The sequence below is a fragment of the Epargyreus clarus genome, unplaced genomic scaffold (assembly GCF_041222505.1).
Source record: "Epargyreus clarus isolate Ecla_fem2 unplaced genomic scaffold, WU_Ecla_fem_2.2 ptg000015l, whole genome shotgun sequence".
In the NCBI taxonomy this organism is placed as follows: Eukaryota; Metazoa; Arthropoda; class Insecta; order Lepidoptera; family Hesperiidae; genus Epargyreus; species Epargyreus clarus.
In genome coordinates, this window is record NW_027332223.1 from 11,443,825 (window position 1) to 11,469,824 (window position 26,000).

General features: G+C 35.3%; 1 protein-coding gene across 1 annotated transcript in view; it reads left to right on the forward strand.

Annotated features, from left to right (window-relative positions):
- Positions 1–26,000, forward strand: part of LOC140748059 (ubiquitin-conjugating enzyme E2Q-like protein 1) — a 40,447-nt gene that overhangs the window by 11,783 nt on the left and 2,664 nt on the right. Inside the window, exons 2-5 of the mRNA XM_073080757.1 lie at positions 12,666–13,290; positions 23,866–24,058; positions 24,581–24,782; positions 25,628–25,871. Of these exons, the coding sequence (XP_072936858.1) occupies positions 13,160–13,290; positions 23,866–24,058; positions 24,581–24,782; positions 25,628–25,863 (762 nt within the window). The 5' untranslated portion in view covers positions 12,666–13,159 and the 3' untranslated portion in view covers positions 25,864–25,871. The remainder of the gene's footprint in view (positions 1–12,665; positions 13,291–23,865; positions 24,059–24,580; positions 24,783–25,627; positions 25,872–26,000) is intronic.

Here is a 26,000-nt window from a genome sequence, read left to right on the forward strand (position 1 = left end):
ATGCAGACACTAGCATGGAAAATGTTTAATGCACTTGCATGAATGCTGTAAGGGAAAACTTATTTTTTGTTGACATTCGTCGAACGATTCCTTTGTGAGCTCATCACAATATCCGCTCAATGGAGCGAGCCGGGTCGTATTACTAAGTATGTACTTATACTCAGATATTATCGTTATGTTTAAACTCTGTAAAACTAAAACTTCTTTAAATAGCTACCTTCTTAACTGCCAAATACTTATTTAAAGAACAGCTATTAAAATTAATGAACTACTCCAGATTTGAATAAGTCATTAACATAATATTTCTCTACACCTACTGAGCCTCTTACATAAGTATGTATCTAATCTGAAAAAAATCGTTATAATCTCTAAAAGTACGAAAAAAATAAAATATTATTTCTTATTGATGTTTTGGTTCAAGGAATAGTCGTGGCAGTATACCGTCTTACCGTACATATAAACTCTTAAGTAAAAATGGCAAATTATAATAAGTAGTCTACTACTTTTGTAAAATGTAACCACTTACTTTAATCAAACATAATTATAATAAAAATTAAAAACCCGACTTGTAAAAAGATATAGTCTATGACACTCCTACAATTTAGACGATGCTAACGACATCACATATCACAGACCTAATACAAATACAGATCTGTGTCACATATCGATACCTTAATTCGCTAATCAGCCAACTCCACTTTTTCTCAAAATGTTTTTTTTATTTATTTTGATAATAGATGCAGTTGAACGAAATCAAAATAAAAAAAAAACATTTTGACAAAAAGTGGAGTTGGCTGATTTGCGAATTAAGGTATCGATATGCTAAAATAAAAGCCGTTTGAGGTGCAAGGCTTGCAAAAGGGCCAAAGGATGATACTTACATAGATACATGCTCGAAAAATATACGTCCGCAAGCGGATAAAAATTGAAAACGACTTGCACATTATATTACACATAGATTCAGTCGCTTTACCTTTTCCATTTAAAAAATAAAACTCGCTAACGAGCTGTCTGCGGGGTTCTGTGACGTCATTAGGGGGCGACACCCCAGTCCACCCACATTGAACCATCGAAATGCAAAATATACAGATGATGAGCTACAGTATCAATGCTATTCAGAAATGGAGGTCACGTGAAATCCAAATAAACACAAAGACAAACAATTTAATACTAGTAAAAGAAGTTTACATAAAAAAGTTTCATACCAACAGAATGTTAATGCTGCCTGCAATGTAATGCATACAGGGTTAAATAGGTACTTCCCCCGTTATTTGAGGTTTAAATAAAAAGGAAAAAAAATAAAGAAAATTTACAATAATTAAAGTGGAGAACGTTTACTAAACGAAACACCTTTTCTGAGAATCACTTAATATTGTTATAATGTATTGTAACCACCCATCAGCCTTTAAAAGTCCACTGCTGGACATAGGGGGGCTATGTCCAGCAGTGGACTTTTAAAGGCTCCCCCCTAATCTGCGCCACTCCGACTGTTCTTGAGCCGTCTGAATCCAGCGGTTATTGTATGCGTGTATTGTAACACTATAAAATAATATATTTTTGTATATTTAGACGTATATAAGGCTCGTCTTAACCCCCTTTAGCATATAATGAGGAAATTCAGAGCCTAGTAGACTTTTGTTTTTCACTGGCTTCGACTACAGTACTGCCTACCAAAAATCTAAATTAACGTTTTCTAATAGGCAGAAATTATAAAATTTATATCGTTTGTTGGTATAAATTGAAAAGACTATTTATTACTAACGGGTATAAGCCTAATTATTTAATAATAGATATTAAAAAAAAAATCATAGCACAATTTTATGTAATCCGGGTAGAAGGTATTTGTTTTTATACTCATTTTAGTTCATCAACAAATACAATCCTTACTAATATTATAAATGCGAAAGTAACTCTGTCTGTCTGTCTGTCTGTCTGTCTGGTTGTCTTTTCTTCACGCCTAAACCACTGAACCGATTTTAATGAAATTTTGTACAAAGATAGTCTGAGACCCGAGAACGGACATAGGATAGTTTTTATCCCGGAAATCCCACGGGAACTAGGGATGGCGATCTAAGATCAATTAATCGGAGAATCGATCTTTTGGAACAAAAAGACGATTATTTTAATCGATCTCCAGTAATGGATCGATTCAGTGAATCAATCTTTCAACCCAGAAGATCGAAATTCGATTTTTTCATAATTTACCTACAGTTACTTTATTTATCCATGTTAGTCGATCATCTATCTATTTATATAAAAATGAATATTTGTCTATATACATTTTATAAAATCGGAAACTATGCATTTGATCTTATATCATATCTCTTATCATATCATATATTATATCTTTAAAATGCGGGCGAAGCCGCGGGCAACACTAGTACAAAATAAAACAAAACAAAATAAATGACTTATGTCATGTCAAATATACCTAAACGTAAATTTTAAATTTTGCGCTCAGTGTCAAGTGGCCGCCACAAGTTCAGCTCTAAATAACCAGAGGTCAAGGTACTAAATACTTGTCGTAGTCTTTATTGACCTTAACATACATCTAATTCATTATTTAATATCTTTCATATTTTGAAGGTGGTAGAACCCTTTGTGGTTCAACTCCGGCAGCACCACCGCCACACCTATTTCTACCTAATAACAGCAGTCTTAGGCGCTGCTTTGTTCCGGTTTGAAGGGTGTGGTAAGGGAGACAGACTTTTCCGAGGCGTTCCAGCTTAGTCCTCAGGGGTAGCGGCACATCTGTGGCCGACCTTGGGTAGGAATATCTAATCCTATCTGAGGTTGATTACAGATGTCCATGGGCGGCTGTAGCCACTTACCATCAGGTGGACTGCATGCTCGTCTGCTGCTCTTATATTATAAATAAAATAAATATAATACAGATTAAAAAATGGCACGGTTTTTGAAAATTTATTTGCTTTTCTCGCCATTTACCTAAATTCCTATAATATTGTATTGGTTGTGCATTTTCCGAAATATGAATGATTTTTCTTCATCTTCGCTTATTATGAAAAAACACCATAAGATAAAATCGGTTTTATTAAAAGTAGGTACTAGGTACATGTAGCTTGCTTGAAAATTGAAATATCGGCAGTAGGTTAGTAAGTCAATAAATTAAAACCTCATGTCGTGAAAACCGTCACGTAATTATAAAAATATTAAAAGTATTAAAATGTATTAATTACACGATTATCTATATCAGTCTAAAATAAAATATAAAAGTACCAGTAAATACATCACACATTATACAGTAGATATTATAAAGCGATAGCAGGTTCGCCAACACCCTCAACATAATCTATTAATAAAGCAATTCTGCACACTTCAACCCCTTCCAACCCCTTATTAAAACTTCGACACCCCTTTGAACGGTGTATTCACGGCAGGAACAAAACACTTCACTTATCGATCCAATTAAATCACAGGAAGCAGGTGCACTACCGCAAAAATGTACATCGATATACTTATATAGTGATATCTATGCTATGATATGTTCAGAGGAATTTAAGTGCGTGCCCATTTCCAATATCGTTTAGGTTCTTAAGTCATCATCATCATCATCATCATCATCAACCCATTACTGTCCCACTGCTGGGCACGGGTCTCCTCTCATAATGAAAAGGATTAGGCCATAGTCCACCGCGCTGGCCAAGTGCGCTTTGGTAGACTTCGCATACCTTTAAGATTTTTTTTATAAATTTCTGAGGTATGCAGGTATCCTCACGATGTTTACCGTTTAGCAAGTGATAATTAATTTCGAATACGCACATAACTGAAAAATCATAGGTGCGTGCTTGGGATTTGAACCTCATACCCCTCGATCGAGAGGCCGAGTTTCTTAACCACTAGGCTATCACTGCATAGGTTCTTAATTATCTACCTATATTATACTCACAGTTACTTTAAAAGAGCTCTATATCATCCTTAGGGTATATAAAAGTATGTACCTTTGTTTATAATGTTTTTTTGGCTAAGGGTAAGGTAGTTTTTATTTAAGTTTAATCGATGATTATCTACATAAAATTACTTAGATTTTCTAAACTCATTTCACATTTTCCCCGTCGTTTAGATTTCACGCAGTTTTCAATCTGTTCTTTATAATTTATTATTTCTTGTAAAAAGAAAACGTATTTTACAACCACCGAACGTAAAAGTTACGAGCTACAAGGTTCATAAACAATTGAGGTTCGAAATTGCTTTCCAAATATCATCCAAGGCCGTGGTTTCTATTTATTGCATTATGAAATTGGTAAGAGTAGGCTGACTAAAGAAAGGTGGACAAGAATAATTAAACCAGTGAAGGTTACAATCACTTCAATTAAAACTTAAACATGTACCAGATCCAACAAGAATTCATAATTATTGCAATAGAAAGTAGGCTAATATTATATTATGTATTTTGTTTAAAAGGTGATATGTAGTGATTTTTTTTATGTTATGGAAATAGTAAACGAACATTCATTCTTCCTGATGGTAAGTAGCAATAGCCGCCTATTCACATTATTAAAGCCAATTGAAATACTTACGTATGCAAAGACCACTACAGATGCGATCCTGCCTCAGAAGACAAGTTGTAACGCCTCGAATATCTCCTTTAATGTAGAACATAGCAGCACGTCACACTCTTAAGTATTAGGTAAAAATAAGTGTAGCGGTGGTGCCTGCTGAGTTCAAGCACTAAGGGCTATGCCACAATAAAAATATCTAGTATTAGTATTATTAGTATAACACAGAACTAACAATAAAGGCTGAATCACTGACACAAAGCTAGTGGGTATTCATTATGCTACCTCATTCATTTGACGTTGGCACTTAGGTAGGCCCGAAAAATCAGCAAAATTTTGCAGTCAACTCCAGCATTTCTCAAAATGAACCTAGATTTATTTTCTCGTCTCGAATCACCGAGGTTCGTTCCCTTTTTCTGTTTTTAGAATTCCAGCCTGCCTTTTTCACGTTTTTTAAGCGAGGGGCAAATTGCAAGAGCAGACTCGAGAGATACTCAGATCTGCATTTTACATTTTTGTAGATCTAAGTTACTTAACTTACCTAAATTTTGGTAAATTATTCAGGTTTAAGGTAATTTAGATAAATTTAATAACATGCAATAACTTACGCAAATATTAGTTTTACTACAAACCAGAACAGGATTGAAGTAAAAATATCTACGTAGCAGGTATCTTTCAACATTGGAAATGAGAAGACGGTAAAAGCATCAGAAAATATACCTACGTAGGCTGACAGGTAATATATTTTTCTTCATTGCTTTATATACTTAAGTATAAAACATATTCTCAACCTAACGTATACCTTACCTTATATACCTCATGTAAGCGAATGAGTTGAGCATGAGTCATTTCCAAAGTTTTTGCCGGTCACGTCAACTTGATCCCAAGTGTGGGTGTAAAAAGTCCTACGAGAGATCGACGTTAATATAATCCATGTGTTGACATATATGTATACTAGTGGTGCCCACGGCTTCGCCCGCATTTTAAAGAAATAATATGACATACATAAATCGGAAAATTTGTACCTGCATTGGAATGACAGTGGTGCCATCTGTCGAAAATTGGTCTTACCAACTCCCAAACCCTCGTGGGCTCTTGAACAACAACTTTGCTAAAGATCATCACTTGATCAAATGCATAGTTTCCGATTCTATAACTACTTACGAATTAAAAATTAATTAAAAAAAACCTTTTCCCACGGACTAAATTGTGAATCTAAACCATTCTCAAGTCCCCTTGAACACACACAACAAATTTCATCAAAATCAGTCCAGTCGTTTAGGAGGAGTTCAGTGACATACACACGCACATAAGAAATATATACATAAAGATGATGTGTAGTACGAGTACCTAAAGCCAAAGCTCGTATTGGGCGAATGACCCCACTTAAACACGATCTAACGACCGAGGCCCTTCATCTGACGCGTGCCCTGTAATTTCATAATGTCGCCTATACGGCTATACCCTATAACTACCACTTGCCTCAGTCATTACGTGCATCGCATAGAAATATGAGATGAGTTTATCCGCTTCGCTACGCCAGTGATAGCCTCTGTCTGGGTTTTAGGTTTTACGTAAAACATTACACATTTTCGAGAAAAAACTACCCTACCTTTGTATATTTAAGGCTTTGTATCATAGGGAGATGAACGACTCATCAAAAAAATTCAACTTTTTCAGCAATTCGCCTAACTGGCTTACTTTCAAAACAGGTTCAAAACTTTCAAAATTTCAGCATTATGCAGTAGCAATAATCTTTTACATTGCAATGCATGGAAACATACGCAACATAAACTTTTTTTCATCAAACATACAGTTTGATAGAGTCGTAAGGTACCAGCTTAACGCAAGTTGCGGATTATTCTTTCAAAATATAAATTTTTCAAAGTAGATTTCAAAATATATGAATACTACTACAAAGCCGCCTACTTATGTTTTTTGTGACCGAAAAACAAAGGTAAACAACGGAATTTTGAGTTGGGGGTGACTTTTGGTGGGTGAAATAAAAAGGTTTGTAAACTCTATCGTGTTAAAGGGTTTTTTGTAGGGATCTCCACTTTATTTTAAAGTATCCTTTGTATACAAAATGCGATTGGTATCAAAGTCTAATGGCGCAAGCTTTGTTTTATATAGGTATTGTAGGATCTCAATCTATCTCACATCAGCAATTTAGATCACGTTCTTCGTTATAACATCTCAGCATTACATATTCAATAAGTGTTGAATATAGCCGATATTTGCTAACTTTAACGATTTAAATCTACTTAGGTACAATTTATTTATACAATCTAGGTAGGGGATAAACTGAATTTAAATGTTTACTTTTAAACCTCCCACGCACGCAGTGTAATACGTTTAATGTGTTAATGTGTCTGTCTGTCTGTAACTTCGTAGCACTTAAACGAATGAATCGATTTTCTTTTAGTTGCTTTTGTTTGAAAGGTAAAATGTGACTTTGCCGTTGTTAGTTAGATTAAAGAAAAACTATTCAGTAATTTGGAGCTTATTTTTTTGGTTAGATAGACTTAGTTTTGTAATTGTTACGAGATTTTATTTCTTGTCATTCAAAATACGAAGGAATAGTGCATATTACAAAATTGCAGCATTTTAATGCGTTTTACATTTGCAATAAATAATTCATTTTCATTCATTCATTCATTCATTTCAACACATACACATACGTAGTTACAAATAAATATTTATGAAAAATAATATACATTAAAAACAGACGTAGCGTAACATATTTATATGGAAATGTGAAACATTAAATGTATTTCCAGACATTGAGTAGCTCAAGGGGTGTTGGGGCACGTCGGGAATAAATGAGCCACAAGCCGCGGAGGTTCCATTAGTTGAATGAAGACTCTACCGTCGATTGTCTCCACAACCGCTTACTATTAGCGTGGGCGTCCCTCCTGAAGAATCCTTTACAAAGGACAAGATCCTTTCTCAAGGGTATACCTAGATAGTTATGACGTCTTTCAGTAGAATAACCTTTCTTTCAGTGAACCTACAGATAAGATGACTAAAAATAGAATTGAAGCCGTCGTCCCTTGTTAACCTGCCTGTAAATTACGTTGAAGCCTTAAGTGATTCTCATTTTTCAGACGTGCACAGTAATTATTTTTAGGTTAAGTTTGGTTATTTATAGGTCGGGTACGTTTTCAGTATGTTCACTACTATCCCATACCTCACAAATATCAATACTTGCGCCAGATGCGATGCCTGTATTCTACTACTATCCCTTACCTCACAATACCTGAGATCTTATTAAACTATGAAAAGAAAGTTTCTACTTCCTTTTCAGCCTGTCTGGTAGGTAAAGTGGTAGTGCTATGCCTATATTTAGGTATAAGTCTGAAATAATAGCGCTGATGTTGTCACGGTTGGGATATGAAGATTTCTTTGTCCATCTATCAATGAATTAACACAAACCCTGCACATTATATGCATGCGGACGGAGTCGCGAACAAATTGCAGTATTACAGATACAAATTTATTATTCATAGAGTAGTTCAAATCGTCGAAGGTCATACGAGAATCTCAAAAGAAAATTGCTGTAGCATCGCTATCGTTTGCAATATTGGAGCAATTTGGAAAAGTGCCGATCAATTTTATCGGTAACCCTTATCTTGCATAGCATATGTACTTATAAGATTTTTAATGCTGACTTCATTTCTGGTCGCTCATAATTATTTGATTAGGCTGGTTTCCCCACGTCCATCACCACGATGCTCATTACAGGCTTTAATCGAATTACTACCCCTCAACCACAAAGAGAATTCAAGCCAGACACGCGAACTCTCCAAACCCTAGTATTAAATAGCCTGCGTCACTAACCAAAGTCTCCTATAAAACTTATTTGAACTCCCCTTCAAAATGAATACAACGGTTTCCAGAAAGCAATTCATGAAGACAATAAATAAAAAAATGTTAAAAACTACATAGGTAGCATGAACACACATTTTATATGCGACAGAAATATGTTTAAACATTCAAAACATTTCCAAAGAAACTGTAAATATCAAAGTAATTGGTCGCGAAAGTAAAAGTAACATTTGAACATTTATATAATTACTAGCTGACCCGGCAAACGTTGTGTTGCCATATAAATAAAAAATGTTAAGGGTGAACCCTTATCACTTAGGGGTACGAAAAGATAGTAGCCGATTCTCAGACCTACTGAATATGCATATACAATTTGGTGAAAATCGGTAAAGCCGTATCGGAGGAGTACAGTAACTAACATTGTGACACGAGAATTTTATATGTGTAAAGAAAAAGTTTATATTAATTTATTCTTTTCCTCTATGAATAATTTTACTATTGTATATTTATTTGTGACGTTTAATTCAATGTCACATAAATTAAAATATAAAAATATTTTAGTGGAATAAAAAACGTTAAATGTCGTTTTATAATAGCGATCTTTCTTGTGAAAAACAACGAAGGTTGTTGTTCTGTAAATAGAGATTTTATTCTGTTAATCATATTCTATGTACAATAATAAAACTAAAATAATATAAATTAATAAATAAATAAACAAACCTGTAAATAGAGAAACGACATTTAACGTTTTTTATTGCACTAAAATATTTTTATATTTTAACTAGCTGACCCAGCAAACGTTGTATTGCCATATAAATAAAAAAAAAATTAGGGTTGTACTACCCCTAACATTTAGGGGGATGAAAAATAGATGTTGGTCGATTCTCATAGATACCGGATAAGCACAAAATAATTTCATCAAAATCGGTCAAGCCGTTTCGGAGGAGTATGGCAACGAAAACTGTGACACGAGAATTTTATATATTAAGATAGATTTATGTGACATTGAATTAAACGTCACAAATAAATAGACAATAGTAGAATTATTCATAGAGAAAAAGAATAAATTAAAATAAACTTTTTCTTTACATATATTTAGATCTAGGTATGAATCCAAACATATACTGCGAACTCCGGAACATCACATACCTACAACTTGTATTACATACATACAGATATATAATAGGAGGTTGTCGCCGACCCTCGTCGAAATGCGAGGAATAATTCTGTGTCCGCGGCCCTGAATGCCTCAAAACGAATTCCTATTACCAAGACCCTTTTGTCTTTTTACCATAAATACTATTGCAAATATTTACGACGCTCCTACCTTTATAATTATTCGTGTAGCTGTACATATTTTTGGTGTATTATCAGAATTATAATTGACGTGACGTTTTAAAAGGAACTGTCCCGTTTCAAGCTATCTGACCCGATGTCCCCAAGAGGGACATGAAAATGACCCTTCTTAGTCAAAAAGTAAATAGCAACGGTTAGTCAACAAAATTATAAATAAGAGGACCATTTTTGTTTTTATTCCCCCTTTTTTGTATATACGTACATAAATATAGTTTTAACATATGTATTGTAAATGTGTTTTTTATGAATGATGTAACAAATAAAGGACCGTTAATAAACTAAACTATTCAGTTTAAATATTACCCACAAAATAAAACATAAACCATATAGATATCAATTTCCATTCATCTTAATTGCTTATTCAGTTCTCCGATGGAATAATGTTATGAATAACTGCTCATTCAAATTCATTATCTCTTGAAATTAAGAGAAAACGATATTTGAAACTTAAAATATTTACCTAATTATAAATCAATGGTGACGTAAGGGTATTCTCGCAAAGCTTAAAGTATAAATAATTAAAGTAAAGTATAAGTATCGTACACTATTCTTATTAACAACACTTTGAAAATAAAAAATATCTCTCATTTACCTACCTACAGATAATAAACCTCTTGTAAAATGAAAACGTAATTTAAAATAAGATAATATTATTTTACTCTACATTTTAGAGTGTTGCGACCTTGTTTGAAAGCTTTTAATTACCCTACAAAGCGCAACAAAGCTCATTACTGTAAAAATGAAATTAAAACGTGTTGTATGCAAAGTTTCGTGAGGTCGTTACAAAGTTGAGGAGTACGATGAGTTAGATAATTTAAATTACGTTTCGACCTCGCCTCGCAGCTAATAAAACGTGATTGTCTTTCGTGAATCCCATTCCATTTTCATAAAAACTGCTATAAAATATGTATTTAATGTAAGTAAGAATATATAATTTATTGAGTAAGAGAACAAAATAACATAAGTATTTATTACTCTTACAAATGAGAGAAGGAAAGTTAGTCGAAATATTTTATAGAAACTGCATAATGTCTAATAATAATCAGCTGACTTGCATTCGTTTTTATTTATGAAAATACCTTTTGTATTGGTACTCCATACATTTATCAAAATATGGCCGTATTTTTTTTTATTCAAAAAATAAATAAAATACTCATAATGAGTAATAAGCGTTAGTATTAGCGTTATTACAAAATATAATTTACGACATACTTTGTTCACTAACAAAGAAACCATTATTAACATTCCTAACTTTAGATAAAGTTCAAGTTAACTTTAGATTAAGTTTAGATAAAGTAATGTGTCACATTTTAAATATTTTGAGAGCCATTGTTTCTATTTCCGCCGTTTACATCCTAATCCGTAATTCTACAGATTGTTTAATATAATTATTTAAAATTTTATCTTTGTGTTTATGAAACATATGCAGTTTAGTATCTGTATATCTTTATATATATATATTTCTTATGTGCGTGTGTATGTCACTGAACTCCTCCTAAACGACTGGACTGATTTTGATGAAATTTGTTGTGTGTGTTCAAGAGGACTTGAGAATGGTTTAGATTCACAATTTAGTCTGTGGAAAAAGGTTTTTTTAATTAATTTTTAATTCGTAAGTAGTTATAGAATCGGAAACTATGCATTTGATCAAGCGATGATCTTTAGCAAAGTTGTTGTTCAAGAGCCTACGAGGGTTTGTGAGTTGGTAAGACCAATTTTCGACAGATGGCACCACTGTCATTCCAATGCAGGTACAAATTTTCCGTTTTATGTATGTCATATTATTTCTTAAAAATGCGAGCGAAGCCGCGGGCACCACTAGTAACTTGTATTTTTTTAAATATGGCCGAAACTAAGTAGCATTTGTAGCTCAAAAGAAACTAAACGACGTAGTTAAGCATTTTCATATCAAAGTTCTATATCTAAAATGGACATTAAATTTGTTATCAAGAGTAAAGTTTACAGACTTATCTAGGGTTGCCACCCGGACAATACGTGACATCGTACTATACTGAAGTTAATTGTACAATATATTACAGAAAAGTAATATAGCACCTTCTTAGGTACTACGAATATACTATATAGAGAAAGATACTACATTTTTATCGCTAAGTCAAATTTTAAGACTTTAGTTGTTCTCTCCCCTCGAAATCACTTCATCAGCAATGGTATAGTGAGATTTTTCTATAAGTCTACAGTCGACAAAAAGAAACCCTTACTTAGAAATATTTTTTTCCAGGGATTCCCAAAAGTATTAAAAAAATATTTCTTGAAAAAATGTGATAACCCTAGACTTATCATGGCTTGGGTCAATATCCATTAAAATTGTAATCTAATTCGGGCATTGCCTATAACGTTATACGGATACCAGCGTGAATGGGGTTTCTCCCAGGGGGCGAAATTTATCGTCGGGCAACGTGCCAGGGATAGGCTTTACCCAAATGCCCTTCACCATTGTCAAGGGCACCACAAGGGCAAACAGATGTTACAAAGGACCATATATTATTTTTTATGTAGACGCAATGGGTTTTTGTTTTTCTAAGCTGCGGGGAAAGACCCATGTTCATAGAGCGTAAAAAACGTGGGTGTTTTTACTACAAGGATTAGGTTATTTACCACGTAATCCGCATAGTTGAGGGATTTTTCTATATTAAGTAATTGAACACAGTTCATCCCGGATCTTTTAATTTAACACAAAATCTCGAACACATTCCACTCCGAATCGAAGTAGCCCATGGCACCTTCTGGAAAATACTCAATTTTAAATTGACACTCCCATTAGAATCAGTAAAGGCGTTTTCAAAACTAGCTCACTTTTACAAAGAAATAGAAAATCTGTTAGTAAGTCGTATAAAATTAATTCAACGAAATTAAGTACAGATAAAAATAAATAAATCGTTACGACCACTGAACTCATTAAGTGTACGAAGTTGTAAATAAAGAAAAACCACTTTTCTGTTTCAGTGCCAATCCATTGATTGAGGGCACGGAGCGAGCAATTGCGGTGTAACGAGATCCGCTCACCGCACGGCTCATTCATACGACGCACGCGGCGGTGCACGGCAGTGCGTGATATACGCTCGCACCGTGTCATGAGTGGTACAGCTGCGTCCGCGCGAGCGCTGCGCATCGGTCGAGGAGCGATAACCGACCTCTTCCACCCAATGTGCCCAGTTGCGATTTTAACCCCGCTCTCACTTCGCTACTAGTTCGTAGTCGCGCGTGCTAGCTGCACGCCGCACACCGCGAGACGAGTGACGCGAGTGATGCTGCCGAGACGGTCTCACTGACCGATGCGGCCAGACAATCATAAACAATAGCGTGAACGAGAACGATCCTAATTTAAATTTGAAGTTAGACTGACAGACGTCGAAATACTAATGTAAATAAACGTGTGAAAGTGAAAGTTATTGAAAAAGTTAAGTGTAAGGATTTAAGCGCTCATTCCAAGTATTAAAATGACGTCCCGTTCGAAAGAAAAAATGGCTGCTGCCTTCCGGAAGCTGTTTCGGTCTCCAGAGAAGTTGGACAACGATGGTGCAGGACCGAGTGGCTCGCCAGCGCGACGGGGCTTGCTGCGACGACACAGGTATGCACTCATTCATCTATATTGTTCCACAACAGTTTCCACTATAACTAAGAATCGACTGACTTGGAATAAACTTCCTTCTGAAGTATTCCTGAAACGCTATGACACGGCGCACTTCAAGAGAGGTGCAAAAAGAGCTCTTCTTCAAAACCGGAAAGGCGTTTGCTCCTCTGGTGTTGTAAATGTCCATAGGCGACAGTGACACTTTCTATCAGATAGCCAGTCTGTCTCATCGTTAAATTTAACCATAAAAGTAATAAGAACAAGCACTGCAACCCACAAATGCAATCAGGTCAGCCGCCACCCCGCTGTGGCAATGGAGAGTAGCTCTTAGGCGCGGCTTTCAGCTCGGACGAATTGTTTCTCTTATTTTTGTTAAGGGCTAAAGTTCTCAACATCAGTACTAACAAGTATAATGGAACTTAAAAGACCACAAAAACCTAGAATATAAAATAGGTGGATGCCTATATTACGAATTAATTAGGAATATTTACAGATGATGAATACGACTCTATTTTTAATTTTTATCTCCCAAATTATATTTACCTCTTACAATGCGTATTAAACTTCTTATCAGTATTATACTGTATGCAAATACTGAAATAACTCTTACGAAATACAGATTGTTTTTATTTTATGTAATCGTAAATCAGTTCAAGTGTGATATAAAGTTCGTAATTGTAACTGTACAATGTACATGCGTAAGTAAATAAATGGATTGTCTCGCATTATTGGTTATACCGTCTTATGGTTACCTAAACTGATTAGATGGCGTTTGTACATAAGAGTACAGAAACATAATAAGTTAATGGTGTTAAAGATTAAGCACTACGTAATAGTCTACTAATGGCAGCTCTCAATAGATTATACTGTTACACATTTTAAATCCGGCTTGTGTAGTTTCAATGGATTTACGAAGTTAAGTAATGTCAAAGGCGGTTAGATATTGGATGGGTGACCGCTAGTTGACCGCTTTCGTGCTTCGGAGGCATGTTTAGATTCTTTAGCCGTCGGTTCTTGTTGTTATCGTAGGAAAGCAGTTTTTTCTGTATAATATAGCAGAAGAGCATGCAGTCCACCTGATCGTAAGTGGCTACTACCGCCCATGGACATCTGTAATCAACCCCAGATAGGACTAGATATAAGCAGTTTTTATAGCACGTCTGGTGGCCTTAATGGTCCTTTGAAAATATCTGACACGGGTTGACGGCTAACTCCACTATCTTACTTACTTACTTACTTAAACTAACAAATATACTAAAAATATGAATTTTAATGAACGAATCTCTAGCTCCAAAAACCAACAATAATGGTAGTGCTTTTTACCACGAACATAACATTAATCAAATTTTAATTAACACTTAAAAAGAAATTGATAATTAGTTTCGAGGGACCTACCTAATAATTAATTATTTAAGCAATTGTGATAAGACCTTGAAAGTAAGGGTGACTATTTGTGACTTTGTGGCATTCGTGCAATCGTGTTGAAGCTAGGGATGGCGATCTGAGATTGATTAATCGAAGAATCGATTTTTGGACAAAAAATACGATTATTTTAATCGGTTGATTCACTGAATATATCTATATTTTATACTAGAAAATCATTTTTATTTTGTTTTTAAGTTTATTGATTATTAACAAATATGTTATAGATGTTTTTTTGCTGACGGATACGTATTTCAGTAATTGTTTGGTCCTGACGATCTTTTTTTCGCTAGCTTCGCCCTTGAATAATCGATTCTTTAGTCCTCGATTTTTTATGAATCGATTTATCATACTTCGATTAGAATCGATTCAAGATCGATTCGAGATTCGATCTTTATCGTAAGAATCGCCATCCCTAGCTGAAGTCACGTAAACATGCCGATGTGATATGGAACTTATAAATATTTGAAATACCGCGTTCATGCTATTTCATATTTACTCTAACTTGTTTTATGTTTCCAGTTTCTAAACAATACAACTAGAATAGCGTTAGCTCAAATATGTTATCTATTTAATTGCATGCAAAAAACATGCTTTAATTCTGTGTACGTAGGTATACCTACCTACTTATTATTATAAAGTTCAGTAAAAATTAATTATACTAAAATCCAAATATAGTAATTTTACTTATTATGTTATGTTATGTTATGTTTTACTTACTGCATGCTCACTATTTGTTTATTTTAAATTAAGTTACCTCATAAAGTGAAATGTATATCTCTTTTGAGAATAAATGTCTCTAACCAGAAATTTCAGCGCGGTTATATTAAAATCAAAATATAGTTATACTTCGCTATAATTTCGTCTAATAGTAATTAGTAATAAAGTAAATAAGAGTATTCTAATGAACAAAGATTTACCGAGAATACACATCATTCAATTTAATACCTTCTTATCTTAAAGGTTTCGACTCCGCAGGCATCACCGCCACACATATTTCTGCCTAATAATGTTAATCGCTGCTGTACTCCGCTTAGAAATGTGTGCGGAGCCTAGTAATCCGAGGCGTTCCAACTTAGTCCTCAGGGATAACGTATCCTGCGACCTCAGGTAGTAAGTAATCTTATCTAAGGTTGCTGTTGCAGCAGTCTTACCATCAGCTGGTGTGCATGCTCATTTACTACTTCTATAAAAATAAAAAAAAAACACTTTCACACAGCTTAACAAATAGGTATTCGTTTAATCTGAACATGGAGATGTTGGATTGCGTCATAAACATTACACCTACCCGTCACTCATGAGTGACGCGATGGAAAGCGCATGAACGACATTCCAAACCAACGCTGTTATGTATGACGTATACGAACAAGGTAGAGCTATTTCCCGCTCTACCTTATTTGCAACTCATTATCATTTGTCACGTTTAAAGCCTTATATTTATTCAGAAAACTGATAAAGCGTAAACATTTCTCAAAATAAACGTATCATCGAGTTTTTATCTTTTTTACTCATTTTGGTCATCGGTAGAGTTCTCGTATTGATATACGGGTATCAATACGAGAACTCTACCGATATACTAAAGAACTATTCGTAGTCCGACTCCGGAGACATAACCGCCACACTTACTTCTGACTAATAACAGCAGTGTTAACCACTGCTAAATAAGAGAGACATACTTATTGGAGGAATACCAATTTAGTCCTAGGGGGTAGCAACGGATAGGCCAAATTAGGTAGTAATCTAATCTTATCTGGGGTTGATTACAGGGGTTCATGAGCAGGACTACATACTCAATAGCTCAATCAATCAAAATACTAATGTAGCTACAATCCTGCGTGAGGTTTATCGAAATGGGATTGCTCTTAAAGCCTATATTGGGGATTTTGGACTAACTCGTATGTCAATTTTTTTTTCTACTAGCTGACCCGGCAAACTTTGTACCGTCTCAAAATCTTTTTATCAAATATATTTCATATAAAATATAACCTATGTTACTCGTGGATAATGTAGCTTTCGAATAGTAAAATAATTTTTAAAATCGGTCCAGTAGTTTTTGAGCCTATTCATTACAAACAAACAAACAAAGTTTTCCTTCTTCAATTCAATTCAAATCTTCTTTATACCTATTAAATTTTTCTACAAAATTACGTAAAATCTTTGTTATTACATTTTAACATTGCTTCGTAAATTAGGAACCGCTAATATTTATTTAATGATATGACTAACAAACTTCTTACGTATTTATCTTTTAATCTTACCTATTAGTGTGTGTAACGTATTTGCTAAGGCTTTCCGGCAAATCCTCACGAATGCGAACATTAAAAAATAAGGCCATGAAAATTATACGCATAACGAACAATGCTGAATCCAGGAAGTGTAGACGCGAGCTGATGCCACTGTTTTGCAACTCAAACACAAAGACATTGTTTACGGAGACTTGAGGCCGACTTGTTTAGGGATGTGAGGTAGCGAAAATATCGATATACCGTAATATCAATATACCGATAATATTGCTTAGAAATTTTGCGAGTTACAATGTGTCGATAAACAAAATGTTTAAGTAAGAGGGAATTTTGTCGCATTCGTTGTCGTATATCAAAATATTTAAATTTTTCGATATCAATAACTCCATTTTGACATGATAATATCGTATCGGCCCTGTTCGCTTTGTAGTTATAAATATCGGCTTTTATGTTCGACATTATCAATATTATCGAAATGTTGATATATCGTCGCATCACCACTTGTGTCCACGACATGCGACAACCGTCACCACAATGCGGAACACGACGACAAAGACATCTCGCACTAAATATGACATGTTCACTACTATATTTATCCAGCCATTGGCCATTAAACCGTAATGCTGTTATTAATAAGCCGGAGTCGACTACAAAGTACTATCTCTTATAACAAGTGTAACTGTATGTCAAAGGTAAATCGAACATTACTACTTTGATTTTTATCCAACTGCAGACGATAATGTTAGTCAAACGTATCTATGTATGTACCTATCATTTTTTGGCCCTGTAGCCCAAATAGCTTAAGGGATTTTAACATACGAGGTGTTGTTGGATTACTTTAATTTGCGTGAGTGACATAAGTTATATTTTTAAGCAGTTAGCTTTTTTGTTTTCATAATGTTTCTCTAGTTGCAGGTCTAGATCCATAAATGATCTTTGGTTTGGCCTGGACAACTTCTAAAAAATTTAGGTACATATTGTCATAAGGCAGATAAAAATAACCACTTGAATATGGAGCTCTGAAATTCATCAATCCAAAACTATTCCTCGACTATGCACGTGATCCTACAGAAGATTTAAGAAAAAAATACAATCCACCTCATAGTTAGTAGTTAGTGCCGCTTATGGACATCTGTAATAACTCAATATAGATCTAGGGTTCTACTAACTAGCTAAACTAACTGCCACTCCTAATGATAGTCAAGGGCGGTCCTTTCATATGTAAGTCAGTCAGCCGTCAGTCACTTCAATTCAATTCCCTAAACCCTTCCACCGAAGTGCAAGAGCCACCATGAATTACCATGAAGCTTACAATAAAATATAGAATCTATGTGAGGAATTACGGTTTTAGAATGTTATAGTGAATTAGACGGTGTTGTGTAATAATGTTGCGAGTTGTTAAGTTATATAGAAAGGCTTTAGCGAGGCCTTCGTTAAACCAGTTCTATACAGTCAACAAACAAAAATGCTGAATGATCTGAGGTTATTGGAATGCAAATTTGGCACTGGAGGCCTTGTTGGCATTGCGCATCCCTTGCTATTGGAATATGTAAATTGACTGAGCAAAAGTGTATGTAACGTTTTGGGAAGGGCCCCCATATGATATTTAAAGGTGGTAGAACCTTTTGTGGTTCGACTCCGGCAGCACCGCCGCCACACCTATGTCTACCTCATAACTGCAGTGTTAAATGCTGCTGTTTTCTGGTTTGAAGGGTGTGGTAAGGGAGAGAGATATACTTTTCCGAGGCGTTCCAGCTTAGTCCTCAGGGGTAGCGGCGCATCTATGGCCGACCTCAGGTAGGAATATCTAATCCTATCTGGTGTTAATTACATCTATACATGGGCGGCAATAGCCACTTACCATCAGGTGGACTGCATGCTCGTCTGCTACTCATATATTATAAAAAACATCCAGACTAAAAACAACTAACTCTGTAATCTGTAAAGTACTTATTAATTCCGTGAAGGTTCTGTCAAAAATGGTTTTCCATTTTCCAAGATTTACCCGTATAGATAGAGTCGGCTAAAATATAAAAAAAAAGATGTTATAATTTGTGGCAAAATACAATTCGCAGTTAATGAAAAATAAAATAACTATTGTCTATACTTTTTGAACTGAAGGCCGACACGTGTAGAAAATATTTAGGTCGGAAAACTTAACTGATTAAATAACTCATTTATTAACACAAAATCTTACCTAAACTAAATCATAATAACAATAAAATAACAAGACCTGGAAATGGATTAAGCAGATATCTAAGAAGGTACTTAAGTATGTATAATATCAGTTGAGTAATGACTCTCGCAATCCGTATATTAAACTAAGCTAATCTTGTACACCTGAGACTACTCGGAGTAATGGTGCACTAAGCTTTTATTTAAATTTCTAACGGGAATCTAGAAGCTCGGATGAGTCATATAAAACTCGTTAACTAAAGATATATCCATAAAATTGTCTCGCAGTCACTCAACTTCACATGATTAATGCGTGGTGATTACTTCAAGATTTATTTAAGCTTCGACCATAATTATGTATTTATATTAATTTACGTAACGTAACGGTCTTATGGTTAATTTATTTTAACGTCACCAGCTCGTGTCAACGACAAGACAAGGCAAATATTTATAAATAAACATATTCGTGGAATAATTTTCTTCCTATCTCCTATTTTAGGAAATTATCTTGGGCTGTCAATGTTATGTTGTGTCAAATGCACGACAAATACAGGGTTTTTGCTGATGTTCACGTAGATTATTAGGAAGGTATATATTTATTTTGAAGTTTGCTTCACAATCAGTTTCAAATAAACTTTCAATCTTTGTTTGAGCTTTGGGCCCTTATGTGTAGAATATCATAAAATCCTTAGTGGGTATGTAGCCCCCCGTGGTAAAGAACCCACTGTCTAAATTTTAAATCAGGCAGGATAAGTATTTTGAGTAAATATAAGTTAGTGTGCAATCATGTTAACACACTTAGCACACAAGAACTGCTTTGTAATATAAATACTTAGGTATCTTCTGTTCTTCAATTCTGCTAATACTATACGATCTCAATTTAAAAAAATCTGTTATAGAACAACATCGATCGTCTTTGGCTAACTACTTCCATCGTTGGCAAATTATACTCTTTTAGATGCCGTAACAAAACTAAAACTAAAATGTATTGTTGTAAACTAAAATGTTATGTTGCATGTTATCTATGGTTGCATGTCCATAATATCGGGATATTTGGGTTCTTGCTACTCTCAAAGGCGCATTTGCAATAGAACAGATGCTCGTTTATAGGTTAATCTTTTAAACTGTTAAATTGTTTCTATAGGGATTTTAGTAGAGAATTCTATGGCCAAATATATAGCTTGAAACTTTAGGAAAACCTATGTATGTACTATGTTATATTGCATACAGATAGGGAAATAAAGTCTAAGAGTCTCTCGATAAAATTAGTAATATACCTAACACACTAAGCATCTTCGTTCTACAGTTCCGAACTATTATTAAAAGACCTTAGCACATATTTAGTTCATCTAATTATAAAGTGATTAAATTGTTGTGTTAAAATTACGAAGTTTCAATTCCTATTGCTATCATTGACCGACTTGGCACTACGTAATGTTATGATAACTTTGCATTGGCATAGCATCCACGATGCAGTATGATTGATAGAGCGCTAATATGCTAAATGGATGGCAATTAGTCGGTTATGAATAGCTATTTGCTTTAGTTCTTCAATGGACATGTAAATGTGATTTCTATCCGTTGGTGAAACGACGTGAGTAGGTAAATACGCCTTTTATTACGCATCCTGAATTAATGATTCAGCGCGTAGATCGCGATATTCATATATACTAACATCTTTATGTATTTCTGTCATTTTATAACAACCATCATTGTTCAAACTTAAATATAGGTACGGTTAGGTATAGTATAACAAAAAAAATGTTACCAACTGGTAAACTGGTCGGTTGCACCGTGAAAACGGTTAAGTTAACACGCAAAAACACACGCTTAATTTTATACCCAAAATATTTAATTATCTTAAGAACGTAAAAAAATTACGTTCACAAAGGCGCGAGCGGTCAGCGCTACGGAGACAAGCTCATAATAAAATATAAGTTCGTAATTATATCATTATATGTAGCGTCCACAATACAAAGACAAACATTATACAGCTTTACTGATATCACATTATCTGTATTGGCGGCGCGACAAGCCGACAGACTCGGACTTACTACGTTATACTCATACGTTCAACTAGGGATGGCGATGTGATATCAATTAATCGAAGAATCGATTTTTAACCAATACTAAGCAATAAATCGATCTAACGAAATGGCCAGGTATGTGAATCTGAAATTCGACACTACAATTTCTTTTACAAAAATATAATATAAAATAAACTGATTGCTTTTTTCGTAACAATCTGTATTTTTTGCATTTTCTGACATTTTTCAGATTTTCAGAGCAGCTAAATGGATTAAAATAAGCGTATCATCAATTTTTGCGAAATGAAATTCCCCGATATTTTTGTGGATCGATTCTTCAGTATTCAAAGGTTCAAAAATATTTAAAAATAGATTGTTTTTGGGAAAATGCGCGACATCCCTACGCTCAACCGAATACGTTATGACTTGTGATGTGAATAAAATATGACGTATGCCCGCTACCTACCTCATTTCACTTTCACTCAAACCTTGCTGAGCTCAATATATCTGAAGTCAGCTATTTTTATCCGTGCAATTAGGTTTTCATGACACCGTCAGTGTGAATGAGGAATTACTTTAATTACGCACTGACATTTTAAGCAGGATTAAAAGTAAAACGACAGTTTTAAGGGCTATTTAAATTTTTCTGCTTAGTATTTTGTAAGGGTTTTGGAGCATCATTTGTTGTAGATGTTAGAGTCTGACTTCGTAAATAGGTCAATAAATTAACGTTATTTTGAGCAATTGAAATAATAAAAATCTTTTAAAAATCTCTAAAAAGTAGGTTCTGCATATTAAAAACATCTCATTATAAAAGTGAAGTACTTATCTTGTTATAATAAATTTGAAATGTCATGGGCGATATCGTAGATTTCGGCCAAAAACTTCAGAATGTTAAGTCGCAATTTATAACATTTAATTGTGTATGCTGCATTGCAGCACGGATAGTCGAATAAATTCTTCGCGTCTGCTCTGGCAAAATCGAACTCGAGACCTTCGGCGTGACAAACTGGTATTGAACATCGCGTCACATTCCACTTGTCTCTCCGGAATATAGTAGCCACTTTAAGTTGAAATCGAAATTATTCCACAAAAGTGAGTGTGTATAACTCCCACGGTGTGTCAACGACCGGCCCTCGACGCATTCCAACTTCCAGCTTTGTGTATTCAACGCCACTATGCAACCGCGCTAATGCGAGCACCGAGCTGTCCCTATCCGTCGTAAATATTGGACACAGCCCAAACCAAAGGTTCTGATTAAGCGGTCGGACTTTATTTACGACGCTTTACACTGATGGATAAATGAGTTACACAGTTACACACGTACAAACGTCTTAACCCAAATATGTGGCGCGTAACGGCCCAATTCGAAAATAAGTGTAGGAAATACTCTCAAAGTTCATGCACACTAGTATTATTTTTAACAATGTGTAACATTATCGTCTTCTGTACCTAACTACACGTAAAGTCATAAATAAACATTGCGAACAGTTGCATACTAGATTGATTCGTTGCAAGAATACTGATTACCTCTTAGCGTGAGATGCTATCGAGGACATTGTGTATCCAATGCGGTCTTTGTTTGGATAAATAAAGCAAAACAAAGTATTACAAACTGTTCTCAGTAAGTAGATTATGTGCGTGACTGATACAGATAGAATCGATCTTTAAATTGTTAAAGAGCCATAATCTTTCGTATCACGATTAAGATCATCCGCAGTTAGTAGTAAAAATAAATCTTTGTTTTGATAATAGAATACTTCTTTCGTTCGAGCGTGGTTCGGGCGGGTATCATCGTCACTGTTAGGTATTTCTAGCGTGATGTAGCTCTGCGGTAGAAGGGTGTAGATGTCGGCTGCTTAAAGCATGAGTCGACATTCTTAGTCCTCAAGAACTCCAAGACATCTGTGATCAGTTTCAGTGAGAAACCCTGTTCTATGGCAAGGATCACTTACCGTGAGGTGGATTACGTGTTCCTAAGTTACTTCGATGTAAAAAAATAACATTCCTCACGTAACTTTCACGTCATTAGTCATCTGTAACGGGCACAGAGACCTCTTAGCGATATTATGTAAATGAATCTCACTTGACGCCTCTTACACGAGGGATGTAGGTAGACGTGACGTTATCGTTAAGAATCGCTAACAAAAAACCTTCATTACAAAGATAAAAAGATCGTAACTAGATTATTTTAATTTTTATAACATGTAGTCATTCAACTCATTCATGCAACGTGATATCAGGAATGTGGTCTGACGGATATCGACCATTTATGAAGCTAAGAATGTCTAGGGCGTGACTTACTTCAAGGAACATGATAGTAGGCATATATTTAAATCTATGTTAGTAAATATGTTTAAAGATAGATCTGTCAAGATAGAAGAAGCCATCATTGTCAAAAAATCTGCAATTTCTGTTAAGTTTAGTTATTATTATGGTACTACACGTTGCCTGCGAAATTTTGAATAAATATCACTCTCCTAAAGAATGTTATCTTTCTTTTGCGAATCTACAGGGATCCTTATCTTTTGCCAAGTACCTACTGGTTTTCCGTGGCTAAAAAAATATGTTAAATAATCTACTCTGATTTGAAGGTTTAGAACCGCTGTAGAACACGAAACTACTTAACAGCAAATACATATTCATACTAATTACATTAATTACTACTTTAATTGCACCACTTACCTCTTAAATGATAATTTCAGAGATGGAGTGAGTCCAGCGGAAGCTACGGCGAGTTTGCCGGCTAGTCCTGGGGCCACGGGATTGTCGAAGAAGAAGGTGGCAGGTGCCAATGAGGTGCGGGAGCGGGCCGCCGCAGTTCGCACCAGGAGACTCATGAAGGAGCTCAACGAAATACAGCGGCTGCAGGATAACAGGCCCGACCCTGTATTCACGGTATGTAATGATTTAATGTTGTTAATTGGCAAAATGAACTCATATTTCCATATTTCTAGCTTAGAGTGTAATAAATCTTCATTGACGTATAACTTTGAAAATGACTATACTGGTATGTTCAAACGACATATATTTATCTGTTTACTAAGCAGGAAACATACTTAAAAGTAAGTAATTCATTAGTGGAAAAGTGGTCACTGCAGCCAATGAACCTTAAATCTGTAAGCCTACTGACGCTGAACATAGCAGTATTTTTCCCCAACGCCAGGTGTTGGGTCATGTTTTTCGAGTGGTATATGTATGTTCTCGTATTTTATGACCACCTGTTGCCCAAATGGCACGGATTTTAGTATGTCGTATTGGATTTCATCTCAGAATGTTACTTCTGACTGTTAATTCTAAAGTACAAATGAATTTAACTGCACATTACAAAAAATCTGTAAACGCTGGTTTCAAGATTTTACTTGTTTTTTTTTTTTTTTTTACTTATGTGAGTAATCTTTACACTATTGATTTTTGCAGGTGGAGCTAGTGAACGACAATCTGTTCGAGTGGCACGTACGCCTGCACCAGATCGACCCGGAGAGCGAGCTAGCGACGGACCTGCGCGAGATGCAGATCCCAAACATCCTGCTGCACCTGATCTTCCCAGAGAACTTCCCCTTCGCGCCGCCCTTCATGCGCGTCATCGAGCCGCGAATAGAGAAGGGCTTTGTTATGGAAGGTACATACAAATGTTTTAATTTGGAGTAGGTAACTGAACTGAGTTCAATCTTATGTTAAGTAACCCTATGACCCTATAATGTATACCTATCTTTAGATAAGAAAATCCTTCTACTGAGGCTAATCACAGATTTATTGCTACTCTCACCTAAGGTAGAACACGTCGTTATGACAAAATTTCTGACAGAAACAACAGTGCATCCATGCATGGTATTTACATAAACAAACAATGCATAGATTTTACACATACATAGTACTTTTATCTGTCCGGACGTAAATAAAATAAATATAACATTGTCTCCCTTCCTTATCTCCCACGTTTGTATATAAGTAGGTACAAAGTTTATTAAATAATTGCTTCGAAGCGGATAGTATTCGATTATGACCTGATGCTCGGAGTAAGTTGGTAATACTAAAATATACTCTGAGACTGAAGCCAGTCTTACTTCGTAATACCTACTCCTTGCTTAAACTAGAAAATGTAACCTACACTGCATTTGAACCTAATCCCTGAACTTATAATAAGTATGACAATTATATACATTTAGGTACAGTCACAAGCATAAATATATTACTATGGACACATTGACTTCACATATTTTTGCTTAGTGAGGTAGTCACAATCATTTGATGAACATCTTCATCACATATTTTTGATCCCGCTTTATTATGCTGCCTGTTAATGTCAGATATTGTTGCTACGTTCGTGCAGGCAGATATTACTGTACTCGTTATTGGGACATGTATTTTGTCTAACGTGCCCAAAGTGTTTATGCTCGTGACGTTACATGTAATCTTAAACACATATTCTATTCAAAATGTTTTTCACGTAACTTTTAAAACCAGGTGGAGCGATTTGCATGGAGTTGCTAACACCACGCGGCTGGGCGTCAGCGTACACCGTAGAGGCGATAGTGATGCAGTTCGCGGCGTCAGTAGTGAAGGGGCAAGGAAGGGTCGCGCGCGCCCCGGCTCGCTCCTCGCGGGAGTTCTCGCGGCGGCGCGCGGAAGAGGCGTTCAGGTCGCTCGTCAAGACGCACGACAAGTACGGCTGGGTCACGCCGGCGCTTTCCGACGGTTGAGTGCACAGGTATAGTGGAGTCATGTTATAAGTATATGACTTAATTGCCCTGGTATAGTCCAAATATATGACTTAATTGGTGTGATATAGTCCGCGTAAAACTGCTAGTCCGCTCTGAATATAGAAATGAATCGCGTC